The sequence below is a fragment of the Vigna unguiculata genome, chromosome 5 (genome assembly GCF_037176805.1).
Source record: "Vigna unguiculata cultivar grain cowpea cultivar isolate G323 ecotype 2 chromosome 5, ASM3717680v1, whole genome shotgun sequence".
NCBI lineage: Eukaryota > Viridiplantae > Streptophyta > Magnoliopsida > Fabales > Fabaceae > Vigna > Vigna unguiculata.
Window position 1 is genome coordinate 54,161,852 of NC_140796.1, and position 22,449 is coordinate 54,184,300.

A 22,449-nucleotide genomic window follows, 5' to 3' on the forward strand; every position below is an offset into this window, starting at 1 on the left:
GTAAACATGCAAAAATATGGGTTTACGTAGTTACTTATACTCTGAGTAAAATGAAATTGAAAATCAGAAAGTTTGTTGTTTTTGGGAAAAAGGAAGGAAAAGTTGTTTAAGTGGCCGTTTTGTTTGACTAAACGTTTAGTGAAAGATTAATTTCCCCACCTTTGATAATATTCCATTCTCTCACTTTGGCCACTTACTAAGTTGCCAATACTATGATGACACGTGTTAAAAGTGTGAAATTAATGGGACCTGTTTGTTGCGCACTATTGCCACAGTGAAGAAAGGTCGTAAAAACTTGTTTAGAATCCAAACATCACCTTATAAGATAAGGACATGCACACACTTTTCCATTTCCATTGTTCATATCCCCAATTATACATTGTTAAACTAATATTAAGTTTAACTCATAAAATGGCTTATTAATTTGTTTGTTTCACAAATAAAATAATCTACTATTACTAAAAAAAACTTATATTTCATGTCAATCTTGTTTTGAAATACTTACAAATTTTATTATAAATTTTTTTTTTAAGAAATTGCTACAAATTTTCTTGAAAAATATTTTTCGCAATAAATTTTGTAGAAAATAGTTATAAATTTTATAATTTTGTAAAAAATGATTACCCACGAAGAAATTATTTACCAATTAAATTTAAAAAAAAAGGCAGAAAAAGAGTCTTTTCTTACAAATTTTTTAAACAAATTTGCAAGAAAAATCTTATGTAATATAAGAATTTATAATAACGAGCCTTTTTAGGTTTGATAGTAAATTAGTCAAATATTTCCCGATCATTATATTTAAAAAGTTCATTTATTCATCCATTGTGTAAAGATAAACTTTATTTGTTAAGTAAATCATATTTATCAGAAATTGTTTTAAACATTATTTTGTCAACTAGTATTTTACCCGTAGATTATAAAAGTAAATTTATAATATATATATATATATATATATATATATATATATTTAAATTTCCATACATTTTTTTATGGATGTATTATCTAATAAGAAATACTTACATATTTCATATATCATATCATACCTTAAATTCAAGCGAGGTAATAATTTGTTAAATGATTTCGAATTTGTAAGAATTTTTTTTATCCATAATGAAAATTAATAAAAATATGACATCCAATAATTGAATTGATTAAATTTTATTTTTATAAAAAGATTTCAAAAATTTAGAAAACATATACAATATTATATTTTTATGATAATTAAGATAAATGATAGTAGTACTTGAATGCCGTAAATTGTTGTGTTCCACATTGTCTTTTGTTTTCTTTTAACTTTTTGTCCTGCTTTAATTTTTGCGTGCTTTTGCTTTCGGCTTTGTGAGGGATTAAATTTTTGTATTATGGGCTTGTTTTCTTTCCGAACTTGAATTTTCCGACACCAGAGAAGTTATTGCACATGAAAGTTATTTTTTGAGACCCGCAAAGTGGAAACCTCTGATTTCTATGTTTACTAATTTGTGGTCTGTTTGATGAAGGAAACAACACAGAATAATTGGAATTTGACATTGACATATGTTAATATGGTAGTATTACGGTTCTCGATTTAGTTACACATCATTTAGAATTGTGAGTAGGGATGTCAAAGGAGTAGATAGGGTACGGATAGTAGTTCTCCCGTATCCTACCTACTGGATAAATATTTGTTCCGTACCCGTACTCATATCCGTCGGGTATCCGTTATGCGGGTATCCGTCTATTTTTTTCATATCCGCGGATATCCACGGTATTCGCAGGTATTTACAAAAATATTTAAAAAAATAAATATTTAACCATAATTAGTGCTTAGATCAACAAGTCTCCTTTCTCCGATTGATTCTTGAAAAACAAACAAATAAAAAATTATTACCAATTTATATTGTAGTTTATTTTTGAATAAAATATTAAAGAAATTACTAACTTCATCAATGTCCACCTCTTGCAACATTGTATAAAGTTTCATGTTATTCAATTTTAATCTAGAAGAGCCTTAAAACATAAGAAGTTCAGTAAAAATTTCTAACAATCACTTAATTAAAATATCTAAGTAAAAGTGTTAATTTCATTACCTTCCATGTTGGTCCATAACCAGTCTTAGAGACACATCAATACCTCCACAGTATATGGAAGTAATTTACTCATTTGTGGGGTAAGAATCTGACCACTATTATTGGATGAAGACTCATAATGTTGTTTACTAATATATATATATATATATATATATATATATATATATATATATATATAAGGTAAAGTTTAGCGGGTACGGGTATCCACAGTACGGATACTATGATACCCGTACCCGCCCCGTTAACATGCGGGTATCAAAAATATCCATACCCGCGAATAGCAGGTATCCATTTTTAATATTCATTTCCTACCTATTGCAGATTTTATCCGCGGATACTCGCGGGTACGAATTTTTTTGACATCTCTAATTGTGAGATATAATTTTCTATTTTACTATATAAGAAATCTTATGATATAAAACTAAAAACATCAAATATAAAAATATTTCCTAATATTGTCACGGACTTAAAAGATACCCATTATACATTGAACTACCTTAAATTTTCTTTATCTATTTTCCTTTTATTTATTTATTTTTACTTTGTTGTCTTGTTCATAACAAAAACAACCTAATCATCATAAATTTCGAGGCACAGTTATTGAAACTAAACCAAGTCTTGACCAAGTCATAGGTCCTACACATAAACAGGGAATTTTAGTTCACGCATCAATTTTCACCACAAACTTTTCATGTACCATATTAAAGATAAACTTACCAGGGAACAATAATTAGGTGCTGCATTGTCAATATATATTCTCATCAGATATATATAATTCTGTTAAAAATAATTTAAGACCAAGAGCATATCTTAAAAGAGACACAACACAGTGAACTGTTGATAGAGTTGTGGCAAAACTAAATACATGCACAGTTACTTTCGTAAGATTTCATATTCTTGAATTGACCACACTTCATCCAAATTTAAATACTAATTAATACCACTACTCATCATGTTCAAATACTGGCATCTTATAATTATTATTTGTCAGGCATGGGAATTCAGATAGAAATTTAAAATATGTTTCTAATAGATTATGTGAGTAACATATTTGTTTATTAAGTAAAAGTTTGACAATTTACTAAAAGATTAATTTTAATTTCTTTTTGAGGAAAAAAGTTTCGGTGTGAACTGGGTTATATACTTTTTCATATGTTTTCCTTATTTCCTGTAAAAAGAATAATGTACTGCATGGCTATACTCTTAAAAATTGAATAAGTACATATGCATGTAACCTAAGAAAAACCTGAAACTTGTTTTCAAAATTACAAGTTTACATGTTTTAATAATTAAACTTGTAGTAGTAAAAAATAAATATCCAAACATGCTATGATTAATCATGCACCTATACATACCAATTAAAATCTTTTAGGTACCAACTAAAATCTAATTTCATTTCTTCAATTCGATCAATCTATTTCATTGTGTTATTGCTACAAATGCTTCGTTGCAAATATCTTGTAAAGATAAAATTTCCACTAAAAAACCTTATTAATTAGTCTCTACTATAATAGCATGATTGAGAAGAAAAAAAACATACAAAACTATTCACGTTGATGACCTTGCAACTTTAATTATTATGAAAAATAATAACAACAATTTATGTTTATGACAAAAGACACATTGTAATAACTTTCTTTGTCGAGAAAAGTTAATTGCGATGATAACAATTTGTATGCTATAAGAATGACTGATTGCACCTACTTTAGATTATTGGTAACTATATACATTATTAATAATGGTTAAGATGTATGTAAAATGTGACAATTTGCTTTAATGATTAGCTATCGAAAATAAGTTGCAACACCATAAGTAGTGAGAACTTCATTAATTATGTTTTAAAACTTTTCTCAGCAACACCAATTATGCACCATGCTATGATATCCATTCATTGAGAAAAAAAAATGTTTTTTAACATTGGAGTTTTGTCTATGACAAAAAAAAGTTGAAAAAATTGCAGACAAAAAAAGCATAGTAAAGAATATAAAAGTGTCGATGGGTCTTTGGAGATACAAAGGATTAAGGATTATGGAGAGATAAACATCAGTGAGATATGACCACAATTCATATAAAAGAGATTGATATATATTTTCTCATACTTATTCATTATTTATATTGTGGTTCACTATAACAGGAAATATTTCACTGTTCTATCACAAAGACTTTTACGTTTGATTATGACAGCATCCCTTACTTCTATCGTAATTCACGTAACGAGATACACTTTAATCTTCCGTCAAGAAAACTTTCGATATAAAGATTGTTTTAGTTAGATATCAAGACAAACCTTCATCTCTCATATCATCTTTATATAGTGTTTAACTTTTTTATTTTTACTCAATTTAAAACTTAAACTCACATTTAGATTTTCGATAAAAATTAATGCGAAGGCCAGAAAGAGAGCACCTAAGAAGATTATAAGTTTATAATGAGAAAAGATAGAAATGAAAAGGAAAGGACATTATTTGTTCTTAATGAGAGAATGAAAGCCACAAGTGATTACTTGCACGTTCAGCATTGTTTACAACTCAGCTAAAACCCACCCGTTTGAAAATCCCATCTCAACCAATTACACCATAAATGAATGAATTTTATTAGAATGAATTACCTTTAAAATTCACTTTTTTATGTACCTTGTTGAAACAAACAGTTAGCTTAATTGTAGGGAAAAACAAATAACATAACATGCTCTGATAAGTTAGGAGTTCGAAGCAGAGAATTACGTTGTTTCTGCAGTTAGTGACATGGTTTTAAATTGTTACGCATGATATAAATTCCAATGCTGCAGTGACGTTTTAACTGTTGGAGGTGATGGCAGATGATGAAGAACCGACACGAAACCAATTACTGTGTGATGTAACAAGCGCACGTTGCAGTGTCAAGTGTGAGGGTCCTAAGGGAATTGCCTAAAGCTACAACCTCCAACTTCAACAATGTACAAATGAAAATGACCCATGCCATTCATGTTTTCAGATCTTTCCATTACATGATATGCACGAAATATAGTACTTTTTTGTACATGTATTCATCTCTCTCACTTAACCCGTTATTAACCAAATTTTGTTCCATGTTTTCCACAACCACAATGTAAAAACTGTGCTGTTACATGACATTAGAACGAAACTAGAACAACGAAAAACACGTAAGTTTTCACTGCTATCATATATCTGAGGATCACTTTTCACATATTTTTTCAGTCTAATCCGTTTCTTTTGGTGCAGAGAATCTGACCATTAGTTGTGTGCCCCAGATAGATATATGGATCACTTTTATGCATTGAACAAGAGATAAGTATCAGTAGTCTCTTTCTGTACACCAACCAACCGCACTTCAGAAAAAAAAAAAACGATGAAGAAAACAGGGTTCTGAGAAGTAAGGACAGAGTATATTTACAGTGACAACCCAATTTCTGAGTGGAAGTTACATGTTTGGAATCTTTCTGAGATGAAAAGACTTTCAAAAGTTGCAATGATGTTGATGAGAGCATTTCAGAATTGGTGAATGCATTATCTTTTTCATACTGCCAGTCACCAATTGTCAATCCGAACAACATGCGTATCAATCTCCTGTTTCTTTCTTTATAGTTTTTGTTTATTCTATTTTAAGTATTATACGTATTTTATATTTTTAAAATATTTTTTATTGTATTATTTAATCATTGATATGCACAGTAATATTATGGATTTTTATAATAATTCATTTAAAATTTATATGAAATAATTGTTATATTGTTGAGAAAATTAGAAGTGTGAAAAGAAAAATGCTCCCCATCTTTAAAGGTGGTAATGTAGTTGTAGCCATAGCTTAGTTAGCGATGAAAGGTGTGACTTTTTCCTAAGCATGAAAACGTGCTTAAAATGTCATAATCCCCAACCATTATTACCATTAGTGTAACTAATTGAGGCAATTAGGAAATACTCTTGCAAAATAGTACTATTGTGTTTAAAGTAAATATCCAATAATAATTTAAGTTAACGTACATAATGTAACTTCAGTCAATTATATAGTAAAAAGAAAGAAAAAGGAGGCAAAACAACTACATTTTTGACGACACAAATAATCATAGAAACAAGCCCAAACTATTTTGTCATTTATTTGAATTAAAGTATCTTATTATTAATCGTCATAAATTAACGATAAATACATTTTTTTTCCTTTCCCATTATAATCTCCTCGTTTTAGATGACCTAAATTTCAAAATGAAGACTAGCTCAATTTCTAGGCCCAATTTGAAGTATCAGAAATGGGCCAAGGTTCTACTGATCGTTGCGACAATTAGGCAGGTGCTATTCTATTGTATGGGCTTGGGCTTTAAATAGACCACAAGTGGGCCTCTCGAGCTGAAGTGATCTGTGTAAAGCAATAAAGTTTGGAAATCTGTGTAAACTGATCTTTAGTTAAGTAATAAAAAAACTTATTGTTTTAATTTAACAAAAACGTCGATATGTCCGAGTGGTTAAGGAGACAGACTCGAAATCTGTTGGGCTTTGCCTGCGCAGGTTCGAATCCTGCTGTCGACGATTTTATTTTAATTTTTAGCTTTTGAAGAATTCGCTGTGTGCATGTGCTTAAAATCGATAAAATTTTATTTTATTTATACAATGTTTGTTATGATGTTATTTGTGAGATAGATATAAGAGCGTAAAGACATGAATGAACGAAAAAGTTAGTAGAAAGAGCACGTGGTGGTATCGATGTAAAACTTGGCCTTGGCCTTTGGGAATTGTAATTTTGTGTTTGATGCATCTTCTGCATTCTTTACCTGCTTTTGGATCATTCTGCAAACACTCTGATTTCTGGGTCAGTGCTCACTCAAACTATACACTATTATATATCAAATCGAATATTTTCTTTCCTAACACATTCCTTTCCGACCTTTCTTTTATTATCTTCTTATTTTTATACATCAAATTCTTCTAACTCTATTTATTCTATTACTTACTTTTTAACCAAACTTCTTTTGCTTATTTTAGTTCATAAATAATCAATATTGTCATTGGAATGATTGATTACTTCTTATACGTATGAGTTTTATTAAGAGACTACTATATTACAAAATTTTTGTATCTTTCATATTGTAAGTTAGGAATTTAAGTGTGAATTTAAGTCTCATACTGGTTAGAAATAAGAAAGTAAAATATTATATAAGGATAAAGACTCATAAACCCATTGTATCATTCTAATGAAATTCTCTCTCTAAACTTAACATTGTAAAATATGGTTTTATTTATATATATATATATATATATATATATATATATATATATAATTGTTATATTGTAGCCAAATGGTTTAGTGCAAAATATATACGTATGCCAAATTTTATTATAAATAAAGAAACCACTAACTTCAAGTAAAATTGGTTGTACCTTCATTAAAACATTTTAGAAAAAAAAAATCACGATAATTAATTTACCTAATTTTATGTATTTTAGTTGAGTATTTTTTTTTTTCAATTTTATGTTTTTGCCATTATTTACTAGTATATATTACACATTTTTCATTGTTTTATTCCATTTTAAAATTAAACTGAATAAATAATCTTATTTGAAATTTAGTCAAGTGAAAATATAAAAACAAAAAATGTGAATTTGTTAACTTTCGCTACAATTAGAACGAATTTTTTTTCGTTAATTTTTTGAGGGACTCACAAAGTATAATTTAATATTATTTAATCAAAATCATTACATAAGGATTAATTGTAAACTAACAAATTATTTCATAATGACAGCAATTTTAATGGTTATTTGAGCGCTTGTCTTTTGTGGCATAAACGTAGAATCAGTTTGAAGCAATGATGTATATAAAGAATAATGGCCAATTATGTGAGTTTAAGTTAATTACGTCATTTTCTATATTGCAAAAGCTGTGTTAGTGATTTGAATCTCGTGTCATTTCCTATCATTCTCTACTTTGCTCTTCTTTTTTTATTTAGCCACTACATTTCTATATATTTTTGTTTCTTAAACTGAATTATTGGTGCAAAAAATAAAGTCACATTCTCATTATTATTGCTATCATAAAAAACAATGCATACTGCAATTTGTTATATATAATAATATTTTCCTGTTTAATATGTAGATGATATTGTTTTTCTATTTGACTTTAAAAAATATTTTAAATTTACATTATAAAAGGTACTCACGTAAAAAATAAATAAAGCATAGATATAATATATTTTATTACAGATATAAAATATATTTTTCCGATAAAAGAAAAATATAAGATCCAATATCGAAGTTGTATGTATTCTTTTTAAAGAAACTTTGGTGTTAACTTTAATGTGTATTGTAATTTTGGATGGTTCTTAGTAAAGTGAGAAGTGAAAAGACAAGAGATAGAAACTAATAGACAAAACACATAAAAAAATGTTAAATGTGGAATAAGATTGAAGATAAATAATAAAAAATGACTCTCACATAGATTTAAAGCAAATGCCCCCATTTTATATGAGATTAAAAAAAGTAAATAACCACATCGTAAATACAATTAAATTGAAAATGTTTACAATATTTGATTCAATATAATCAAACTTTTTTATTACAATACTAGGGAAAACTCATTATCATACTTATATGTTTACATTTTAAAAAAATAAAAATAATACGAGTCATTATAAGTTTCTTCAACCGCCAGTATCAAAAACTTTCAAAGGTGAAAGTGGAAAAGTAGAAGGCAAAAAAGAAAAAAGGAGACTGAAAATTTGATTTCTTACGATAATATTACTTGAAAATTATCGCATCAAAGTCATCCAGAACAGGTAGCAAATGATGACAGGGTTTCCTAACTGGTGGAGCATGCATCCACCATCTTTCATCCCTCCCCAGTATCTTCTTCCAGCTTCTTCATTTTCTTTTAATCTTTTCACCCAAAATCCAGACCCTCCTCTTTCGTAAGTCAAAATTTCTTCATTTCTTTTCTCTGTCTGTCATGGCGCTGTCATCTATGTTCTATACCAACGTTGTTGTCGTGTCTCGTAAATGCTACAAAAGTATACTACTTTACATTCTTTAACTACGGGATGATCAAACAACTATACGCATTTCTGGAATTGGTGCAAAGTGCAAAGATAAATTCTTTTCACATGACGTATCTGAGACAAAGATTTGCTGTTTCTGTTTGTTTTGCAGCACTGGATTATCCGGAGAAGAAGAGAAACTTGGTTTCATCGATTTTCAGCCGAAAACGTTGGGAAGCTGGGATGTCCAAATTCTTAACACTGCTTCTTATGGAGTTTCTAATAACTTTGATGAAACAAAGCAAGAAAATTCTCAAAGGGGCACTTTGTACGAACATGGGCGTCAAGAATTTCAGCCCGCTGACTCATCTTGGTCACACATGGTGCCTGTTTCTTCTCCCGGCTCTTCTTCTGTCACTGCCACCATCAGTGGTAATAATAATATATTGGATTTCACTTATAATAACTCACATCACAGAAAACATCTTCTACAAGACCAAATATCCGAGGTAACAAAAACTAAAGATCTTGCCGGAGTTCTTGTTAATTCTTGTTATTTAACTCCTTCTCTTTCTTATGCTCAAAGTGTAATAGCACAGCAACACTTGGTGTTTGTAAGAAAGCTAGGGTTCAGTCATCTTCAAGTCATACACCTCTCAAGGTGACTCCTTTCATTTTTTTTCCTTGTATCTTTCTCACGCGTGGTGAGTTATATCTTATTGTTGTCTTTCTTAGTTGTCTGTATTCGAGATTAATATTCTTTTGCTATCAAATAATTGTTTTGGAAGAAAGAAAAACACACATTCAAGTAATGATTTTCATGTATGAATCTTAATCAGGTTCGGAAGGAGAAGCTAAGTGATAGAATAACAACACTTCACCAACTAGTTTCCCCGTTTGGAAAGGTAACTAATGAACTCAACTATAACTGTTCAGTTATTATTATTGTTATTTAAGAAACCATTATCACAAGTGTTTTATTTAAGAAATCCCCATGAACATTCTTTTCAATCCTCCCATGATCCAACTTACATTTCGTTTGTGATGTGCTTCACTTTTGCAGACTGACACAGCTTCTGTCTTGTTGGAAGCCATTGGATATATAAGGTTTCTGCAGGGTCAAATTGAGGTGATGTTTCTCCCACATATATTATGTATACTAATTAATGTAAGTTTTTCAGAGTGGGTGAAAGCATGCACTTAAAGTTTTACCAATATTGAGAATGCTTTCTCCAAAAACACTCTTACGAGTTATGGCCGATATAAAATTTTATTCCTTTTTCCCATCCTTGGATTCAGGCACTAAGTTCTCCTTACTTGGACGATGCATCAAAAAACACGACGAATCAACAGTCTGTAAGCACCCATTTCCCAAAGACTTGACACACTAGTTTTAGAAGGACAAAAAAAATTACCTATATTTGTATGTACTAGAATATATATAATTGAAGAGAATGTTTCTTTTTTCAAACAACAGGTTGATGGAGAAAGAACCTGTGTTTTTCCAGAGGATCCGGGTCTGGTATGCTTTATTGGATCCATCACTTCATTATAAACAAATATTAGCAGCCCTTATTTGCAATTATTGAAATATTTAAATAGCCAAAAGAACTCGAATGAGATAAGGCTGAAGTCAAAAAAGATTCAGACTTGAGAGAGAAGTGAAATTAGTAATTGACACTTTTTATTTTTACCTTTTGCCCTCTTTTCTATTCCCATGTAGCTGTTGAAAGAGAATAATGGCCTGAAAAGAAAAGGAGGAACAAACCAGGTACGTATAAAAGAACAAGTTTAGTATTGTTATGAATGTAGCAATGAAGTGAGAAAGTTTGCATGGTTAATCTGAATATGAATAATTTGGTATTTGATTATTATGCGCAGGAAGCAGAAGATAAAGCAAAGGAGTTGAAGAGTAGAGGGTTATGCTTGGTGCCGGTGTCTTGTACCCAACATGTTGTGACCCAAAATGAGTGGCACGGAAGAGGATTTTAAACATCATGTACTCACTCTGATCTAGGTACAAGGATTTGGTATTCAAATATTTTGCTTCTTCTAAATATGCATTATCAAGATCCAACTGAAATTCTTCTGTTCACATTATTGAAATTACATTCAGCCTTCTTCTATGACAAATTTGCATGGAGACATGCATGCATGTAGAAGTAAAATGAGGTAGTTCAAGTCTCAGTATATAATGAGCGATTGGATAATTTTGTTTGTGGTGTTGAAGAATTGTATTTGTTGAGAATTTGTAATTCTGGGGTTTGGAAGATGCATTTGAGACATTTAATGTTGTTGTTTTGTAGGAAGAAGGTTTGTATGGTGATTGTGGAATTGTATTTGTTAGTTAGTGAGTGTAATTGGAAAAGCGAACAAGTTGTTGTCAGAAGGTTATGGCAGACATTCATGTGGATGGGATTCATACATGGACCCCATCATCTTACTCTCTCCATTCATCTTGGACCACTTCCCTATATACTCAAGTGCACCCCTTCTATTCCCACCTCACTCTTTCATCATCATGACATGCATGTTACATCATCTCACCCATACATTGCTCTATATTAATCTTCTTATTTCTTAATTTTACATGTTCTTTTTTCTAGTAAAAAGCCCAAACCACATGGGCCTCGTATCTCTACAACACAAGGGAAGTTGCATATGGGCCTCATTTGGGCATTGGCCTGCTCTTTCACAATGTCTTTATATGTTTGAATGAAAGTTCGTTGCGTGAGTTCGGAAGTGTCCGTACACACGATAAGACCATGTGTCATTTTATTTATTTATCTCAATATATTAAAAATATGAAATTTTGTAATTGGATAATGATATTTCAACAAAAGTTTTTGACAAGTATTTGACAAAGGTGACGTGGTAGCGCTTTTTTTAAATTTTAATTACGAAATGGTTAGTTCACACGTGCAGGGGAAAGAGAAACCTAAATGAAATTAAATGTCAATTAGAGAGAGAAAGTGAAGAGAGAAAAGGGGGAAAGTGAGCCCGCCGGAGTTTGTGGTTCAGTGAAAGTGAGATTCCGACAACCATTTCGCCGGGGGGGTGGTGGAGGATAGTTATCAGTGAAAGCGAGAAAAATAGAGAACAAGAGGGATAAAGCGAGAACGAGAATGAGAGAGTGATCGAAGTTAAGCATTGCAAATTAGTGGTGGATAATTGCAGTCATTGACGCCGTTTGGGTGGGTTACCGAAGGCAGGTCGTAGAAGAAGTCGTCGACGACAAGGAATTCGTCATCCCGAGCGTACACAACTGTATAAACAGTTGATGCCGATGTGGGTAGTAAGGACGTTGTATGTGGGGAGTTGAAGCAAAGTTTTTGAACAAAACTGCAGGACAAACCAATAAACCTAATTAAAATGTGGTAAATACGTTATTCTTATTTCATTACTTAAGAAAAATATTCGTATGCATAACCCAATTCCAATTCAAATAATTAAGTGGGAGTAGTAGCCTCACAGGACCCCAGGTATAAACCTGATAGAAAAGCGGGGAGCAACTCGCAACTATGTGGGGAGTACACATGAACTTTTGCAATATTGCTTCAACATTGAATAAACACTATTCTTAAGTCGCCTTTTTCGACCATTGACCATCAAGTAACTCAATCACGAGGTCTAATGGATCAATTAAAATTGAATTAACGGAAGTATGTGGATTTAATATGTGCACACAACTGTATAAACAGCTGACGCCGATGTGGGGAGTAAGGACGCTGTATGTGGGGAGTTGAAGCAAAGTTTTTTGAACAAAACTGCAGGACAAACCAATAAACCTAATTAAAATGTGGTAAATACATTATTCTTATTTCATGACTTAAGAAAAATATTCGTATGCATAACCCAATTCTAATTCAATTAATTTAGTGGGAGTGTACCCTCACAGAACCCCAACTATAAACGTGATAGAAAGCGGGGAGTAACTCGCAACTATGTGGGGAGTACACATGAAATTTTGCAATACTGCTTCAACATTGAACTAACACTATTCTTAAGTCGCCTTTTTCGAGCATTGACCATCAAGTAACTCAATCACGAAGTCTAATGGACCAATTAAATTTGAATTAAGTGAAGTATGTGGATTTAATATGTGCACACAATTTTATAAACAACTCACGCAGATGTGGGTAGTAAGGACGCTGTTTGTGGGGATTGCACCGAAGTTTTTTGAACAAAGCTGCAAGACAAACCAATAAACTTATTTAAAATTTGGTAAATACGTTATTCGTATTTCATTCGTTAAGAAACATATTTGTTTGCATAACCCAATTCCAATTCAATTAATTTAGTGGGAGTGTAGCCTCAGAGGACCCCAAGTAAAAACCTTTTACAAAAAAGGGGAGTTACTCGCCCCTATGTGGGGAGTACAGTCGGAATTTTTCAATACTGCTTCCACGTTGAATAAAAACTCTTTTTAAATCGTTTTATTCGAGTAATGGCCATGATGTAACTCAATGACGAAATCAATCACGAAGTCCAGTACACCAATTAACATTGCATTCGCTAAATTTTATGCTTTTTCAACTACACAAACCGGTAAAAAATATTTGACGCAGATATGGGGACTTATGCATACATATGTGGGGAGTAAAGGCAAACTTTTTTAACAAAATTGCAGAAAAAGCGAACACAATTAATATAATGTGTAAACACATCATTTGTGTTTGATTTAGCCCAACAAATATTCCTTTCCATTATCCAATCCCAATTCAAGTTATTTGGTGGGAGTGTAGACTTACTAGAGGCCAAATTCAAACTTGTAATGGTAAGTGGGGAGTTAAGTGCAACTACTTGGGGAGTGGAGTTCAACTTAATCGGTACTGCTTGCATATTGTACACAACTTTATTTAAATCTCCTTATTGGAGCATAAACAATTATGCAAATTATTGACAAAGTCCAGACCTCCAATTAACACTGCTTTCACTGAATTTTGTGCTTTTTAAACTCCACAATCATGTGTAAAACATGTCACGCAGATGTGGGGAGTTATGCATATATGTTTGGGGAGTTGCTGGAATCTCACTTTCACTGAACCACAAACTCCGACGGGCTCACTTTCCCCATTTTCTCTCTTCACTTTCTCACTTCGCAACCCCCCGACCTCACTTTCCCCCTTTTCTCTCTTCACTTTCTCTCTCTAAGTGACATTTAATTTCATTTTGTTTTCTCTTTCCGCTGCAAGTGTGAACTAACCATTTCGTAATTAAAATTTAAAAAAATCGCTGACAGATCACCTTTGTCAAATACTTGTCAAAAACTTTTGTTAAAATATCATTATCCTTTTGTAATTATCATAAAATGATATAACAGTTAATTTAAAATAGTAAATAATTTTTATTATTTTTTTTATAAACATGATTTTTATTATTTTTATTAAAAATATATTAGATAAAAAGGTGGTCATACTTTTCCTGTTTTTTCACTTTATCACCTTCGGAAAATAAGAGATTGTCACCGTTATACACTAGTTTTATTAATGTTAAAATAAAAGAGTATCTATAAGTATAAAAGCAAATGTTTATAAAAGTACAAGAACAAAACAATATAATTCCAATTTGACAACATTAGTTCATTAAAGTAACAACATTAATTCATTAAAGTAATTGTTGCATTCCCTTATACAAATTTTAATCGATGTTAATTAGAACTGTCAAAATGGGTTGGAATCTGCGAGCCAACCCAGCTCACCATGGGTTCGGGCCGGATTGGGTTGAAATTTTCTTACAAATTTTAATACGGGTTGATTTTTAACCCGACTCATTTAGAACCCGGCTCATCCGGGTTGAACCCGTGGTAAGTTGGGCTGGCTCACTAACCCGTAGATAAAAGGATCACACAAGTGTTTTATTTTATTTTATTAAGTTGGGCTTTACATTTTGGTCATGTTAGGTTATTTTTTATCGAACACATAAATAATTTGAAATTTTTTTATTTTGGTTTGTATTTGGATTGTATTAAAGTTTATTTAGATTTTAATTAGAATTACAATTTAGTTTTGACCAAAAAAAAAATAAAAAAAGAATATATTTTTTAATTCAGTGAACCCGTGAGCCAGCCCGTTTAACCTGCCAACCCGTGGTGGGTTGGGCCGGGTTCGAATTTTCTTGACTCGCTAAAAAGTGAACCAGGTTGGATTGGCTCACTAAATCATCAATCCGTGGTGGGTCGAGCCGGATCGGACCAGATTACCTGTTTTGATAGTTCTAATGTTAATATAAAATATAAAATTATATATTTTATTTTATTTTATTTTTTAAAACACGTATTAAAAATTATAAAACATATAAATTTTAAAAAAATTACTTTAAAAAAAAATAAGTAATAAAAATACTAAATTAAAAATTGAAAAATTAAATTAAAAAAAATTAAATTAAAATAATAAAACTTTAAATTTAAAAAAGGTATACGTGTGAACCTTTATCTAATCATGTACGTTTGTTTCTAGAGTTTAATATTGATATATATAGTATAATAAAATTGCTCCATACCGCTAATTAATAGAATATCATCTTTGGTTGTAGTATTTTTTTTTAAATAATTAATATAAACTTAGTGAATTTATTATATGGGTTAATTTATGACTATACAGAAACATAAAATTCTCTATTTATTAGAAAGAGATTCACTATCATTGTTTACAGTTCTCTTCAAATGAATATATTAATTAAAGCCGAAAGATAATATATTGATTTTCTATGTGCTATTGTGACGTTGTTTTTTAATGCATAATAATATATTGTGGAAGTGTGGACACACCCATAAAAGTGGTGGAGAAGTGGGCCTCGTGAGAAGCATGCGCTATTTCTTTATTATTGTTATTTTTACAAATTTTGTAGTGTTTTTCGATTCAGCTTCGGATAAGGGACCAATTTAAGTGTGTTTGGATTCACAGAATCATTCAGTGCTATTAATCCATTTGAACCAAACACGCCATTAATCATGTTAGGAACTATAATACTACATCACATGCACAAAGCATAGTAGCTTCTGTTTAGTTATGGTCGAAAAAAAAAATTGTGTCTTTTAGTTAACTGAATTCGTAAGTTATTCTATTTAATCTATCAATTCGTGATAGGTCGAATTAAAATTAACTTTTTTAACTTGTTAATAAGTGAATCGGATTAAATTGATTTATTAAATAGTTAATTTATGATGGATCGAGTCAAGTCAAATTAGATTATCCGTTTTGACAATTCTAATTTAAACCAAACACGCCATTAATCATGTTAGAACTATAATACTACGTCACATGCACAAAGCATAGAAACAAGAAAAATCGCACAAAAATGTTATTTTCGGCACCAAAATATGAATAAAGGTCTGAATTATTGAAAATACGGTCGTTAAAAAACTTAATTATTATAATTAACTGATGCGAAACTAAATTGTCATAAAGACAGCAGATCCATTACTAAATGTAACTAATAACGTCTTTTGGCTTCTGAAAGTTTTTCCACTGATTAAACTTTTCGGTCGCAATTGTTACGTTACGGTTTATTCACGTGTTTGATTATAAAAGTATAAAAATTGCTATTATTGTCAACTTTTTTTGTTAGTTCAAAAGGAAAAATCTAACATGTCACAATCATTAAAACGACAGTTATCTGCGTTCATACGAACCAGTAGAGCAAAGAAGTGTGATTTGAAATGGATTCGAAAATATAAATGTGAACGTTCCTTATGTGTGAATGCTAGATAACTAGTCTTCTTTCGAGGTGTCACTAATCAATAGTCTCTGTCACTAATTGTGTTTTGTTTTTTAGTGACTGAATACAACTATTATTCTTGATAAAATACATGGATTTATTCAACTTTCACATAATTTTCATTTTGATCTCTAAAATTTGTCACTTTTAGTTCAATTTTTTAATACTTGTACTTTTTATAGTTAGGGATCAGATTAAATAATGATGCAACAAATATATTCATCTCTACATAATAACTTTGTCAAAGGAACTGTCATGTTATATGTAATTTTTTAGTATCTATGGTTTTTTTTTTTATCTGTTTACAAAAGTTTATTTTTAGTTTAACATGTTTATTGATTGATTTTATTCTCTTGCCAATTTTAGTTCCTCAATTTTTTAATTGATTGTTTTAGTGTTTTTTTCTTTTATCAAGTATTACGTTTAGCTCTTTTCAACTTTTATTTAATGTAATAACAATGCAATTAAATGTTATTAGAAAAAAAAAATTATGGCAATGAAATTGAAAGTATTAACAATTATGTGGTGTGAATGGTCACTCTCTTGATCAGGCATCTTTACTACATGACCAGAATCTCACAGCAAAAAGAAAACAAAACAAATACCTTCAAATTTGATGGCATATGATAGGGACACAATGATAAAAGTGTATATTATCCTCGCAAATCTTAGCAACTTTAATGAGATTGTTCCTTCACTCTCTCACAAATCAGTGCATAAGAACATGATCTGCATCTACAAATCTATCACTCCAAATCCATACACAGAGTGTATCTATTCAAACGAACACAGTTTAAAGGTAAATTGTGTAAAAATACAAAAAAACATACAAAAAGAAATTACCAAAAATGTTAACATCTAAAGATAAGTTTGTTGTCGAAATAATCACCTTGATAATATAATTAAAAACATCAAAAAAATAAGTTTAGGAATTAAGCTGGGTAAAATATTTGTTTAAAAATCAAAACTAAAATTATCTAAAATTGAGATGCTAAAGAGATGCTTTTTTCCAAATAATTTTACCAGTATTATATAAACTATTTTAATATTATAAAGGAACTCTTGAATAAAAAAAAATCGGTTATAGGAAATTTATTTTTATTTCATGCTTTTGTTTCAAATTTATATCTGTAAACTTTATTTTAAGTATTAAGTGTAGTAAGAAATAGTGCAAATTTTAACGATTGAATGTCAATTTGTAATTTTACATAAAATTGTAAAACATATTTTCATTAATTGAATTGACTAAAAAAGTAATTATTTATGCAATCATGTAACATAATTTAGATCGATCAAATTTGAAAGCATTAAAATTACGTTTGACTATATTTCGCTAAGAATTTAATTAATACGAGTCTAAATTATTTGAGTTTTTACTCTACCTTTCAGAATTTTTAAATTATAAGTTCACACATATAACAAGCATAATTTATCCGGTGAAAATAAAGATTAATAAACATTTAGTATAAACTTATTGATTATAGGAAATATTAAATAATTATTCACAACCAGATCATTATGTTTGCAGCATGAAACATGCACGGAGAACAATAATTAGAATATATATGTATATATTCAAAAGGGAATTTGCTTTAATAAGATTATATTAAAAATTTCACACTAAAACAAATTTATAATAAATTTATAATATATAAGTGAATATAAACTTGTAAACTTTATTTTTAATTATATAAAATTAAATGAATGAAACTTATTATTTTGAGAATTTATCGTATTATTACCTATTAATAATATCTAATTTCACACTCGATCGATCTGCATGTGTGCATTAAAATAAGTAAGTTATTAGAACATAAAAATTCCTTAACTTGGTCATGAAGTTCATAAACATTTCCATAGTTGTTTTCATTCATTCTTCTTGTTTCTTTTCTGTTGTTCAGTAGTGGCATGTGCTGGTTTTGCAGATAATGGTGGACTCACCTCTGACAATGTGAGTCTTCGTTTCACACATGAAACCGGATATTATTAGGTTTAGGGTAAAGGTATATTTCATTCAAATATTTACCCAACAGTTTAAACTCCTAAAGTTTTGTCCTTTATACTTAAAGTGTGTGATGCTTTTCTATATTTGCACCGTCTCCGTTAAATATTTCAGAGAGAAAAAATTAAAAAACAACAGTTTGGCCGTAAGTGTGAACATGATGCAATTGAAGGACGCAACCTGAATTAGTTTTTTATTATATATTGTTGTCGTGATTAGAAAAGGTGATTACAATAATTGAAGCAACATTTGACTCGTGAGTCGCGGCTATGATGAACATGTTCAGTGGTTCTATAATTGCAACATATAAATATTACTGTAAGTTGCTTAGAATGATGAGACACGGAGAGAGTTGGTTCCAGATATGCATGGAGAGAGTGGCCGTATGAACACGCAAATTCATCTCTGATTGAGCGAGAGTTCGCAAGCACTGACATCACTCTCCATATATATGCTATGCATGAAAACATTATTAGTTAAGTTGTTGGTCACTTGGTCGTGTGTGTCGATTAAGGAGAATGGAGAAGGAAGTGGAGCTTGGTTCTCTTGAAGGGGAAGAAGTGTCTACCCAACACATTCCACAGACGCAGAGACGCAAGGGTGGTTTTGTGACCATGCCTTTCATCATTGGTGGGTGCAATAAAGTGTACTTAATTTCTGATTTACAATACTTGGATTTTGTGTTCCTTTCACTCAATGGTTCTCTCTGGTTGATATGGCAGCAAATGAGGCACTTGCGAGGATGGCAAGTTTGGGCCTTTTGCCCAACATGATACAGTACTTGATGGGGACCTACAAGCTTCACCTTGCCAAAGCAACCAAGATACTTCTCTTGTCCCATGCTTCCAGCAATTTCACCCCTGTGGTTGGTGCTTTCGTTGCTGATTCTTATCTGGGTCGATTCCTCACTATTGGGTTAGGTTCCGCCATCAGTTTTCTGGTATTCTTTTTCTTCTTCAATGATTCAGTTTTGGAGCTTGCTTCTTCTCTTGCTCTTTTTAATTCTGCAATTTCGGAAAAGAATTAGCTGATTAATTAGAAAGCGGTTCTAGATCTTAATAATGACGGTGTGTAACCATTTTCGGAAAGAAATGTTCACAAGATATGTTTTTTCTGGACTGGGGTGTAGTGTAGGGCATTTTCTGAAACAGAAGGTAAAGCATGTCAATTTTAAGATGGGAATGAAATTAGTTATTGAGAATACTATATATATATATATACGATTCCATACGGTCAATTGGATTCCTAAACCCTCTGATTCTGTTCAAATCTCTTCGAACATAACCCTTTTCTGTTGTTCACAATTGGATGACGACAATCATTCATGAGAAAGAGAGAATAATACAAGTGAAAAGTGGCAACAAAGTTTCACGTTTTTGTGAATGCTAGATAGGTATATACCAGTATAACAGAAGAGAATATTTTATGTAAACTTTTCCATGATTCTATTGCACATCGATTTTTAAACTACCTTTAGGGAATTTGCCAATCTTGTGATGAACCCTGTTTGTTTGATTAAGAAGTGGTGTGATCAGAAAAGTGTTTTTGTTTGGCCACAGGGAATGTCACTGCTGTGGTTAACAGCTATGATCCCACAGGCACGACCACCACCTTGCAGCCATGATTCTGAAGGCTGTAAATCTGCAACAGGAGGGCAAATGGCAATGTTAATCTCGGCCCTTGCACTCACATCAATTGGAAATGGTGGTTTAGCATGCTCCTTGGCATTCGGTGCAGACCAGGTTAACAGAAAGGATAACCCCAACAACAGGAGGATTTTGGAAACATTCTTCAGCTGGTACTATGCTTTTGCTGCTATTTCTGTCATCATTGCACTCACTGTGATAGTTTACATCCAAGATAATGTTGGATGGAAAGTGGGTTATGGAGTTCCAGCAGCACTCATGCTTTTGTCTACCATCTTCTTCCTCCTTGCCTCTCCACTTTACGTAAAGAACAAAGTACAATCCAGCTTGTTCACTGGATTTGCACAGGTCATCACTGTTGCCTACAAGAACAGAAACCTATCATTACCACCTAAGAACTCCCCTCAACTTTACCACCACAAGAAGGACTCAGATCTTCTTGTTCCAACTGATCAACTAAGGTAACATCAAATTCTCATCTTTTCATATTTTTTATACCCTGTGCATCATCAAACCCTTAACTTCAACTCGTGTTTTACTGTCCAGTTTTCTGAACAAAGCTTGCGTTATAAAAAATCCGGAACTAGATATCGCCCCTGATGGTTCAGCATCAAATTCATGGACACTCTGCACAGTGGATCAAGTAGAGGAACTCAAAGCCATTATCAGAGTAATTCCATTGTGGTCTACAGGGATCATGATGTCAGTGAACATTGGAGGCTCATTTGGGTTACTGCAAGCTAAATCCCTGAACAGACACATCACCTCACACTTTCAAGTGCCACCCGGTTCTTTCAGTGTAATCTTGGTGCTTTCAATATTTGTATGGATAGCTGTGTATGACCGAGTCATTCTTCCAGTAGCATCAAAGATAAGAGGGAAACCAGTGAGGATAACTGCAAAGAGAAGAATGGGACTTGGTCTACTTTTCTCTTTTATCCATCTTGTAGTTTCAGCAATTGTTGAAACCACACGGCGAAAAAGAGCGATCGAAGAGGGGTATCTTAATAATGGGCATGCGATTCTGCACATGTCTGCAATGTGGATTTTCCCACAACTCATCTTGGGTGGCATTGCTGAAGCATTCAATGCAATAGGCCAAAATGAGTTTTATTACACAGAGTTTCCTAAGAGTATGTCCAGTGTTGCTACTTCTCTTTCTGGACTTGCAATGGCTGCAGGAAACTTGGTATCTAGTTTTGTGTTCAGCGTGATAGAAAACGTTACTTCAAGCGGAGGAAAACAGGGTTGGATTTCAGATAACATTAACAAGGGTCGTTATGACAAGTACTACTGGGTTATTTCTGGATTGAGTGCTCTTAATATAGTGTATTACCTAATATGCAGCTGGGCTTATGGACCTACCGTTGATGAAAAGGTAGGTGAAGAAAATGGTTCCTCAATGGAGGAGGAAGATTCAACTGAACTTAGGAATGGAGGTGAAGTTGACAAAGACTTCAACAACAGTAAAGAAAATGGTTCAAAGGATTAAGTGTTTGATCATTGCTATCTATTGATTCACTCTCAAATATGAATGTTGTAGAACATAAATTTTATGAGAGGGAACAATGATTTCCTACGTAGCAAGTGCTTGTGATCACTTTACTTATAAACACTCTGTTCATAATACAGTTAGTGTGGATACAAAGTTCTGTTCTGGGCAATTGGAGTTAATATCAATGTATAATTAAGTCAAAGTTCCAAATTTTTCTTTTAGGGCAAAACTAATACTCTTTTTATTTTGTTACTTGGGATGAATTAAAAAAACATTGTCGCATATTAGTGAAACTTAAATCTAAAGATTATGAGATATTTGGTTTAATTTTTTTTTGTTTATTACGAATTTATAAAGTGATTCTTTTTTTTTTAATTTTTGATTCCTTGTTTATTAAATATTTTATGCAATTAAATTATTATGGATAAAAATTAGGATACAAAATATATTCTATACGGTCATATATTTTACAAATTATCAGTATTAAGTTAAAATATTTTTAACATTTTCTTTTTTAAATATGCACTATGGACTAATTCTTGCAAACATTAATAAAATAAAAA

The 22,449-nt window shown here is 31.3% G+C and overlaps 2 protein-coding genes and 1 non-coding gene across 6 annotated transcripts; all 3 read left to right on the forward strand.

Annotated features, from left to right (window-relative positions):
* The first annotated feature begins 6,504 nt into the window (after positions 1 to 6,504).
* TRNAS-CGA (transfer RNA serine (anticodon CGA)) lies at positions 6,505 to 6,586 on the forward strand. Its single transcript has one exon. It is a non-coding gene; the product is annotated as a tRNA-Ser (tRNA).
* Positions 6,587 to 8,708: 2,122 nt separating this feature from the next.
* Positions 8,709 to 11,785, forward strand: LOC114183597 (transcription factor bHLH68-like). 4 transcript variants are annotated; one of them, XM_085673120.1, is made up of 10 exons: positions 8,709 to 8,958; positions 9,197 to 9,533; positions 9,611 to 9,685; positions 9,864 to 9,929; positions 10,088 to 10,153; positions 10,324 to 10,380; positions 10,502 to 10,546; positions 10,748 to 10,795; positions 10,906 to 11,041; positions 11,631 to 11,785. In XM_085673120.1, the coding sequence occupies exons 1-9, from the start codon at positions 8,834 to 8,836 to the stop codon at positions 11,014 to 11,016; spliced, it is 930 nt and encodes a 309-aa protein (XP_085529246.1). In that variant the 5' UTR covers positions 8,709 to 8,833; the 3' UTR covers positions 11,017 to 11,041; positions 11,631 to 11,785. The 4 variants fall into 4 exon arrangements, with proteins under 4 accessions (XP_085529246.1, XP_027926473.2, XP_027926472.2 ...); XM_028070672.2 differs by lacking the exon at positions 11,631 to 11,785 and adding an exon at positions 11,141 to 11,525; XM_028070671.2 differs by lacking the exon at positions 11,631 to 11,785 and adding an exon at positions 11,331 to 11,525.
* Positions 11,786 to 19,122: 7,337 nt separating this feature from the next.
* On the forward strand, positions 19,123 to 22,096 carry LOC114184155 (protein NRT1/ PTR FAMILY 1.2-like). The gene is made up of 4 exons (XM_028071414.2): positions 19,123 to 19,375; positions 19,468 to 19,685; positions 20,305 to 20,852; positions 20,938 to 22,096. Exons 1-4 carry the CDS (start codon positions 19,264 to 19,266, stop codon positions 21,881 to 21,883), a joined length of 1,824 nt encoding a protein of 607 aa, XP_027927215.2. The 5' UTR covers positions 19,123 to 19,263; the 3' UTR covers positions 21,884 to 22,096.
* The last annotated feature ends 353 nt before the right edge of the window (positions 22,097 to 22,449 follow it).